Source organism: Penaeus japonicus, unplaced genomic scaffold (assembly GCF_977035675.1).
Source record: "Penaeus japonicus unplaced genomic scaffold, GWHDUDI00000001_assembly GWHDUDI00000005, whole genome shotgun sequence".
Taxonomy (NCBI): Eukaryota; Metazoa; Arthropoda; class Malacostraca; order Decapoda; family Penaeidae; genus Penaeus; species Penaeus japonicus.
Genome location: NW_028234407.1, coordinates 38,866,216 through 38,876,215, shown reverse-complemented (window position 1 = coordinate 38,876,215; position 10,000 = coordinate 38,866,216). Strand labels below are relative to the sequence as shown.

Genomic DNA, 10,000 nt, shown 5'->3' with positions numbered 1-10,000 from the left:
ATGCGTTAATACTTGAATATAGCAAATATCATACATACTGCTCTGACTAATTCCTCTCATTAATGTGCATAAATACTCACTCTAGAAAATTGTAATAAATAATAACATATAGATAGTACAGTCTTTCTTTCAATACATCTTCATATATATGTATAAACACATAATTTGAATAATTACTATGAAATACAATATTAGATTGTTCTTCTCTTTCCATAAACACTTGTCAAAAGACCAAACATCATTTAAGTACATTTTAGTTTAAAAACAGTCCCATATACTATATGAACAAACTGTAACAATGGGCAACATAAGAAACATGATCATTCTTACATGATTATGCTTGATATCTATTTAATAATATGTCATATTACTGACATATACTGTCCTGGGTTATGTATATAACAAGAAGGAAGGTTGTCTTGTTCCCTGATACAGCTGTTACCTAGAGCCATGCTTGTGTGGTGCTCGCCCCCAAAGACCCTCTTCTAGTCCAACAATATAGAATGCATCTCCAAGGCTTCTGTGGTGTCCATGCCTGTCCTTTTCAAAGCCTTCATTTATAGAGCTTTTGGGATGGATGCCCTTTTTGCATCATACTATCTAATTGTAAAATGATGTCATTTGAAATAGGTAGGTTTAATGTATTTCTGGAATGAATGATTCAGACTAAAATCAACTCTAAATTGACTCTGATGATACATTCTGCAGCATAAGACACTGAAAGGGTTAGATTGTCAGAATGTGTTATAGGACATAAGGTCGTGACTAAGACCCAGAGGGATGAAGTCTGCAGAAGTAACTTTTTTCAGTTAGCTAGAAATGTTTACTAGTAAATGTGACAGGTAACTTGAGAAGAAAATACCACATAACTTTATATATACCGTATATGTATCTTTGTATACATTTCTTTATCTAGTCATATACTCGAATATACATATATATTCCTTAATAAACAACAAATACTGACTATTTACCACTTTTTCTGGTTATTTTGAACAAGTCATGCAACTACAAAGATAATACATTTTCTTAACTGTAATGAGTAAAATTGTTCTTAAAAGAAGATCATTAGCTTGTATTCAAGATGTATGGCGATTGTAATTGCAAACAGCAAGCCAGGTAAGTTTCTGGTTGATGAAAAAAGTGTGAGATGTAATATTGAAAGACAACTAAAAATAAGACATGAAAAGTAAATACCTCAGAAAATTATGATACTGTCAGCAATTTCATTTTGTCACATGTCTGTCAACTACATGTTCTATCTTCCCTATGGACTTTATCATTAACACTTTTTAATCCCACCCTAAGATATGAATATCACTAGAAATGGTTATGTATGTATTTACGTACTATTTTATTTTTCTCATTATGAGCTTGAATATAAGCATTCTGGGAATCATCTAGTGATGAACTGTGCTGTGACTTGCACTCCTCAAGTTCAGTTACTAATTTTTGTCTTTCATACTAATTGTGAAGTTCTAAACACTTGTAGCAACAATAATATTATAAGTTGATATCCTACACTTTTATTATTATTGTCATTAGCATTATCATCATTATCTTTATCTCTTAATCTTCATCATGAGTATTATAAGAGATGTTAGCATAAACACCAAAGTTAGCAGATAATACTTATGGGTCTCTCATCCCTGTCAATAAGTAAAAGTTATGACTAAATGAAAAAAAAAATACAGTGCATGACAATAAACTTTACTACAACCAAACTCCACCATAAAATAGCACCTATTTTCGAACTATTCCACTTTGCCTCTTCATACTCATTAACTGAAGCCTAAAATATACTAAATAATATATCACATGTACCCTTCAAGTACGGAAGTCTTACAAAACTGCTTGATTAAAGACTACTACACTTCATCATCTCTATGAATTCTTACATCAACATTTTAACACAACTTAAAACTACCATCGTATGGCAGATTTTTCTTTTCTTTAAATATACATTATCAGAGAATAAACTTCAAAATATAAATTTAACCTGAACTACATACATAATCAGGAATAGTAACTATAAGTCTAATATACACACAAGTGCCTCTCCAGGTTGCAGGCTGATGCTGCGGAATTTGACGTATCCCGAGTGGCCATGGGAAGAGGCTAAAACTGAGCCTCCGAAATACAGGTGGGAGAGGTCTTTAGTCAGGACGTCCTGCCCAAGGTTTGCCACGATTGCAAACTGGTTGCGTCGAGGGAAGAAACGATCAATCACGATGAGATCTTCGTCGGCATAGCGAACCTGGGAAGTAATGAGTGTTTTTATTTGGAGAGTTTATAAAGGTTTATTTTTTGTGTTACTTCTACATTATATTAGTATCAATGCCAGAAACTGTAAAAATAAGAGAGAGAGAGAGAGAGAGAGAGAGAGAGAGAGAGAGAGAGAGAGAGAGAGAGAGAGAGAGAGAGAGAGAGAGAGAGAGAGAGAGAGAGAGAGAGAGAGAGAGAGAGAGAGAGAGAGAGAGAGAAAAGAAAAAAATCATAGCTTCTTACCCTATAATTTGAAGTTTTAGTTGGATGATAGTCGCCTTTATAATCAAAGATTCCATTGATGTACATAGGAACCTGAAAAGTCAATAAAAGCCCTGACATTCGTCTGTATCAACCCCTCCACACCAGGCAAGCTTGTGGGGTTGGAACACTTAGGTATATATTTCCTTGTTAAAACTACAAGCAATTTATTGCTTCAATTATGAAAACCTATTATACCAGACACTAATTAGAAAATGTTAAATGCCATACCTTTTCCTGTCGAGCAGTGACCATTGCTTTGAGTGCGGCAATTGTATCATTCTGAGCATTAACATTAGCCTCTTCCCAACCTTTGCCGAGACTTTGCCAAGGTTTCGCTGAGCTGAATCCCGCACCTACATCATCATTCCACTGCATAATAGAGGCCCATCCACTACCCTAAAAGAGAGAAAAAAAATCTTGCTTTCCATAAATGTAAACATAAAGAGGATTTTTAGTAAGCCCTTCTTTTCATTTGTTATTGCCATCTGTAAGTCATCTAAGAAGAAAGAACGTACACTATCACACTCCATACCAGTCGTCTGTCCTACACTCAGTGGTGCCTGGATATGATAGTCAATCATGTGATTATATCATGTATTGTTGGTGTGTGTGTGCTTTTTTACTTTTATTATTACAACTATTTCAATTACTATCATCATTTTTTAGTTTTATACATTTTTTGACAATAAAAACATGTTTTCAAAAGAGGCTTTCACCAATGACCCAGACTAATGGGAATGAAAGCTCTAGTTTCTGCTCCCTCACGTCTTATATGGATGATAGGAGATTACAGAGGCATTGCCAGGAGAATGGCTTAAGATGATTTGGACAAATGGTGAAAGGATTAAAACGCACAATTACAATAAGGATGAGCCTCGTAACCAAACAAGTGCATCCACTAAGTGCATTCCAATCCCTCTTTACCTCTGATGCTCCTGAGAGGCCAATTTCGTCTCCGTAGTAAAGAGTTACAGTTCCTGGGAAGAAGAGCAAGAGGAAGGTCCTGCCAAGAGGATGGTTATTTGTGAGGTCATGAACTCGCTCCCTCCGCATGCCACCCATGTTCCAGTTGATCCAGGGCAGGGAGGCATGGGTATCCCAGGCAGTGGTGGAATTGAGGACTTCGGGTATGGTCTGAAAGACAGAGAATTCAAGATGAAGATCAACTTGTACCAATAATTGATTAGACTTGAAAAAATAATTCAGTTTCAGAATAAATTAAAGGCAATGCAAATGGCTCCAGCTCACCTGGGCAGATCCTGTGAGATCCACTGGTGCATCAATCAGGTCCACGAGATGCAGGACACGATCAAGATGCAGTGAGTTGGCGGTCTTGAGGTTAGAGAGTAATCCAAGTGGTACCATCATGACCCTATGCTCTGTGCCATGACTGAAGCGGTCGAGGGTGTTCCGCCATTCGTGCATGGCCTCGAGAAGCTCAGATTCACTCATAAACTGTTGTATTAATATTTTTACTTAGTTATTTGTCTACTGGCTTACCTACTTATCATAATGCAAATGGTTCCGTTTATCAATCTCTTACTGTCATCTAGTAAATAATGGATAAAGTAACAGAAGCAACCCAAAATCCATATTGGAGTGCCTACATTTACATTCAGTTATTACCCCTCCATTTGTTCATGTATATATATATATTTTTTTTGTGGTAATCAAAAATATATTTAAAAAAAATCTAATTCCATATATACACATCAGTACTGATTCAAACAAGCAAGTAAACAAACCTTAGCGATATCTGGAAAGAAGAAACCGTCTACTCCAAGGGATAGCCAGTAGCGCAATCCTTCCGAGACGCGTGAGAGAGGCAAATGCCTGTCTTTCATCTGATTCACTGCCATACCTGTGTCATTTACATCAGCTCCTGTGAAGTGCAATAAAAACAAATTATACGTCAAACTCTGTGCAATTACAGAAATATACAAAACTTCTAATACATTAATGTTTGTCTCCTAATTTACTTGAAATAGTTCCAACTTGATATATATATATATATATATATTATTATTACTATTATTTTTTTTTTTTATCTATTTTTTTTTTTTTTTATACACATCCATCACAGATCCAGCATAACAATGGTGATGCAAATAAAGCAGACTTCCCTGTACCTAAATTAGGGCTGGTGTTGAAGTTGAGAGGAATATCCATCAGTAAGTACATCCCCTTCTCATGGAGCACAGCAGCCAGAAGGTGAAGGTCTTTGTTGCTTCCGAATATTGGGTCGACGGCAGTGTAGTTGGTGACGGGTGTGAGGCTGTGTAGGTAGTCCCTCGTTTCCAGGACGGAGTTCAGCCTGATTGCCTTTATGCCTATGTTCTGTGTGGGATATAGAAGATGTTACCAGGTTCTATGAAGACGTCAAGTACTTTTATGAGATGAGATGTGTGCATTCAGTGTGTATGAAATACAATTAGAATATTCTTTTATTTGTTTAGGTATAAAATATGAAACATAAGTATTTTCATTAGTTCCACTTTGATAACATTGAACTATGAAGAAAATACAAACTAACTGTGAAAACTCACCTTCAGATAGTCAATTCGGTTCAGGATTCCTGGCAGATCGCCAACACCATCATTGTCCGTGTCCTGAAAGCTCGGAACATAGATTTCATACATGACTGACCCTTGCCACCACATGTGTGATGGGTTGCATTCTGAACCTTTTGGCATCTGAAAATAAAATTGAAAGCTGTGAGTATATCAAAATGTTACATCCCTTAATTTCTGGATTACAAGTTATGTCATTTTTTTTATAATTTTTTAGATCAAAACAAATGAAATAACACACAAGCAAACTACAGAACACTGCCAATATAATAGGGGGTGGAAGATGGGAGAAAAATAAAAAATAAAAGAGAAAAAAAAAAGGAAAAGAAAAGGACACCGCAGGTTAGAAAAAGACGTACCACCAACAGGAATCAGTACACTCACCTGAACGAGAAGCCCAATGCCTACACACAGGAGACATATGAGGACCGACAAGTTGAGGAGCATACAAGAGTGGCGGATTCGATTCCAGTTCCATTTCACGTAGAAGGCGTCCTTATACTTGGCGCTGATGTGCAAGTCGTCCCCTACCATACAGCGGCCGAGGTGTGGCTGCATTGAAGGATTTGTGTTATCATGGCTGGTGTCTTTTTTTAAACTTTTTTTATATGAATGTATTGTAGGTTTCAGGATGTGACTGCATTGTCAGAGGTAATTATCTTCATGAATGTCTTATCAACAAACATGCATTTAATTATTGAGGTCAATGCTAGCGAGATTAAGCTGGAAATTGATAACAGTGATATAGCAGATAATAAAATGAAGATACACATAATATAATAATGATAATGCAAATTAACGAGGATAACATTGATAGAAAAATAATGATGTGATTTTCTAATTTAATTTGCTCTATACACATAATGCTGCACTTAAAACTAACAGATCAGTAAATAAAAATACTAAGAAATCATTAAGACATGATAATGAGTAATTAGCTTTATGTGTGTGCGTGTTCGTGTGTGTGTGCGTATGTGCGTATGTGCGTGTGTGCGTGTGCGGGTGAATGCATGTCTTCTTATATGGTGTGCCTGTAGTGAGCAAGTCAGTGTACATGTGTAGCTGCACATAGATAAATATCTATCAAAGAAATAAAAATATAAAGGTGAACAAATAAACAAAAGAAAGCAAGTATGCACTCTACCTGCTACAAAGGCAATGAGACACGGGTAGGGGTCTGCAGGCAACACACACATTGTCCAAACTACCAGGGGGATTCTACAAAGTGAAAACACAACTACAGGCATGTGGCAGTCATCATAAATCAATATAGCTATGCAACCTTTTCTTTCCTCACACACAGGAGTTTCATGGGTGTAATCCTTTTATTTTGCCATCTCAAAAAATATGATTAAAAGAAGCTTTCATAATTAGATTCACAAAATTCTGATTGTAAAAAGAATTATCATATAAATAATAATAATAAAATGGAGAAGAGAGAGAAAGAGAGAGAAAGAGAGAGAGAGAGAGAGAGAGAGAGAGAGAGAGAGAGAGAGAGAGAGAGAGAGAGAGAGAGAGAGAGAGAGAGAGAGAGAGAGAGAGAGAGAGAGAGAGAGAGAGAGAGAGAGAGAGAGAGAATTATTTTATATGATGCTTTTAGATCAGAAATATCATCATGTTAATAAAATCATTAAATAAAAAGAGTATAACAATTACTTTTACCTGTAATGAAAAATAAATTCCCACAGTTTATAACAATTATAATTAGAAAAATAAAGAGTATAACAGTTACTTTTACCTATAATGAGAAATAAATTCCCACAGTTTATAACAATTATAATCAGAAAAATAAAGAGATAAAATAAATATATTCCTTACAATTAGCTTCCAGATGTAATAATTGTACATTGTTTCATCTGTTCCTCTCACCTTTCAAATGTTTTGATATAACCCAATAAAATACTTTGTCTACTCTTAGATTTAAAAAAAAAATATATGAAATTCTTGTCCTGTCCTCCCATCTTGTACAATCTGTGACATGGTTGCCTCTAATTTGAAAAACATGTATCAGTGTTTTTAGCTAATGCTCAAAATTTTTATTTCTATCAAATATTTTTGTATATTACCAACTCTTGGAAACTCCTGTATGAAAAACCTAATGATGCATATGATATCTATAAGGGTTTTAGATGAAGAATTTTGGACATGAAGTTTAACTGTAAACATCCTCTAACTATACATATGGCATGAAATAACAATAAGCTGTATTCCTATACTGTCAATTTTGTTTATTTTCGTAGAAGTTCAAAAATGGGAGATTTAGATTTTAGATATTTTTTTCTTTTAATGGTATATGCAATCAACATGTTTAATTATTCACAATCATAATGTTTAATTATCTTACAATCATAATCTAACTAAGAAATAAAAGATATTCATATATCAACACAAATTAATTCATCATGCTTAAGATAACTAATGATTCTTTGTGCCTTTTAAAGAAAACAGAAGAAGAAAAAAGATCACAATCATACATCATACTTGGTAGCTTACCTAAAACATTGTTATCTAGCATTACCAACTGAACTCTTCAGATTTCTCCAAACTAAACCAAAAATAAAATAGCAGTGCAATGTAACTAACAATGAACAACAGTGCAGTAACAGTGCCAAAATTTTGAATATTAAATGTAAAATAATATAAGTGATAAAAGTTCCCATGCCAGTGCTCATCTACTCTCTACGCACTATACCGACAAAGAAAAATACCTAAGTGATGTGCTAGAATGTCCGTCTGTATGAAAAGTTACCTGAATCTTGTTTACGATTTCCAAAACATCCACAAATATGTCAAGAGGATCATGCTGAGGAAGAAATAATACTGAGTTTCACGACTGCTTCATAATCATCATAAAAGCAGTGATTGATAATAAAAGCAATTCATCATCTATACTGTCAAAAGACCTATATTGATCTACATCAGTATGTGATATTTCTCACAGAAGAATCTATTCCTACCTTACTCACAATAATCAGTATGGTTATTAAATACTCTACAAATCACTCTTTCATACTGTAACATTACAGAGATACAGTTAACTCCTTCATTTAAATAATTGTGCTAATAGGAATAGCTACCAATACCAATTCTCCTACTTAAAAATAAATTAAAGTGTGAGTTACTACAATGAAGCGCTAATTTTCCATAAACACTGCAATTCCATCTTGCTTTATTAGTTCCAGAAATTGGGATTTGATCATGCTTTTTATCACACTTATATAAAACCTCTTTGAGAAAAGGAGACAAACGGAATGGGATATAATATAAAATCCTAGTGGTACCCACACACCTGCAATTATTCCAATTATTCTTACTGCCAAAGCAATAAGCAGTAACCCCTTTTTTACCAAAATTGTATTTATTGTACCAACTTATACTAGTGTACATAGCCCGGAAGAAACTTTGTCATACTGAATCTGCAGATGTTGTAAATGCCTATATCCTCAAATGAATGGCAGCAGAGAGACTTAAAAAAGCTTTGTAAGGCTGGTTTTAATTTCCTCATAATGGTGACAGGTGTGTGCTTAATTATCTTACCAGTCTTGAGCCTCTACCAATGGCATACAGGATTATGTGATGCAGACACTTTTATATCACTCTTTTTAATGGGGAGAGAATGATATTTTCTGGAGATTAATTGTATCCATATGCACTCTTGGGCTGCTTGTGGATTATCAAAGAGTGAGAGAGAGAGAGGGGAAAAAGTGTCCAGCATAATTGTCTCCCTTGTACTGGCTGCAGCCTTTCTAGTTGTGATGATGAGTTTATCCCTCTTCATGATATAATAATATATATATCAATAATTTTTCTTTACAAATGTGACATCATCTTGGGTTTATATGGTCTTCAGTGTGAAAGCACATCCACCAAGTGAACAGTTTGAATGTGGTGATAAAATATACAATACACACAGTAGTGCAATGCTTTGTTTACATTGTCTGGGATAGGTTGGTAAAGAAGGGTTAATGTTATTCATAACAGTGTTAGCCTTTAAGACTTCATCATCACTGAGAGTGTCCTGAAATTAGGCTGCATGATGTTATACAATAAATTATGTTCTTTTAAGACTGCATTTTCCCTTAAAAGCATAGCTTTTCTGCATTATCATTTCTTGAAGTATGTACATAGAAAAAAAGATTTATATAAAGTTAGAGTATAATATGAAAAGTATGCTGAGTTGCATTTTCTGCTTGCACAAAGGAAGGAAAATAATGTTTCATATCTTATTTCCATCCTTCTAAATTTGCAAAATGTTCCTAATATGAGATTATAGTCCAGCTATAAAGGATTAATAAAAAAAGTTAATACCAAGCAAAACAAATTTCCGTTTAATATATTACATGAGATTAACTAATCACGCTTAAACACAACGACATCCAACAGCATGAGACACTTACCAGTTTCTTATTGGCAATGTTGGCCCCATCAGTAAGGGGCTCATACTGAATGTCTGGGAAATCAGTAAAGTTTGGCAGTTGATGGTATTCCGGCAGAAGAGGCACCTGTGCTTCTGGGGAGGACCCTGAAGAATCCGAGGAGACACTGGTGCTTCTTTCAAAATTACAGTCACCTGCGGAAAAGTAAATGGTATTCAGAGGAAACTCACATAACCTGCGATATTAGGTGTATGATTATTCCTATACTGAAAAAATTAAAGAATTGAAATATCTTCAGATTCCTTAACCCGATACTGCCGGGCGCCGTCCACAGACAGCAATTATGTAATATGCATGCATTTGAGAGCCCTGGCATTGCAGCCATGCAAAGACGGAACAGTGCCGGCGGGAATAAGCAAAATGGGTTTCAACTCACTTCCAAAACCTAGATGGCACCATTTTCTTCTAGCACCAGCAGGAGAGAGAGCCTTGAATGGCACCCATCTATGGTCTCTAGCAAGCACT

At 35.1% G+C, this 10,000-nt stretch overlaps 1 protein-coding gene across 7 annotated transcripts in view; it reads right to left on the bottom strand.

Annotated features, from left to right (window-relative positions):
• LOC122251303 (amino acid transporter heavy chain SLC3A2) overlaps nucleotides 1-10,000 on the bottom strand; it is an 18,703-nt gene that overhangs the window by 90 nt on the left and 8,613 nt on the right. For 2 of the 7 annotated variants that reach the window (XM_043013122.2, XM_086537408.1), the window contains 12 exons: nucleotides 9,497-9,669; nucleotides 7,849-7,902; nucleotides 5,484-5,651; nucleotides 5,076-5,222; nucleotides 4,659-4,866; nucleotides 4,275-4,411; nucleotides 3,778-3,984; nucleotides 3,454-3,663; nucleotides 3,045-3,089; nucleotides 2,758-2,925; nucleotides 2,509-2,580; nucleotides 1-2,257 (listed from right to left, as the gene is read on the bottom strand). The exon at nucleotides 1-2,257 is cut by the window's left edge and continues 90 nt beyond it. In XM_043013122.2, coding sequence (XP_042869056.2) covers nucleotides 2,030-2,257; nucleotides 2,509-2,580; nucleotides 2,758-2,925; nucleotides 3,045-3,089; nucleotides 3,454-3,663; nucleotides 3,778-3,984; nucleotides 4,275-4,411; nucleotides 4,659-4,866; nucleotides 5,076-5,222; nucleotides 5,484-5,651; nucleotides 7,849-7,902; nucleotides 9,497-9,669 — 1,817 coding nt within the window. In that variant the 3' untranslated portion in view covers nucleotides 1-2,029. The remainder of the gene's footprint in view (nucleotides 2,258-2,508; nucleotides 2,581-2,757; nucleotides 2,926-3,044; nucleotides 3,090-3,453; nucleotides 3,664-3,777; nucleotides 3,985-4,274; nucleotides 4,412-4,658; nucleotides 4,867-5,075; nucleotides 5,223-5,483; nucleotides 5,652-7,848; nucleotides 7,903-9,496; nucleotides 9,670-10,000) is intronic. The other 5 variants (XM_086537409.1, XM_086537411.1, XM_086537410.1 and 2 more) reach the window with 3 other exon arrangements.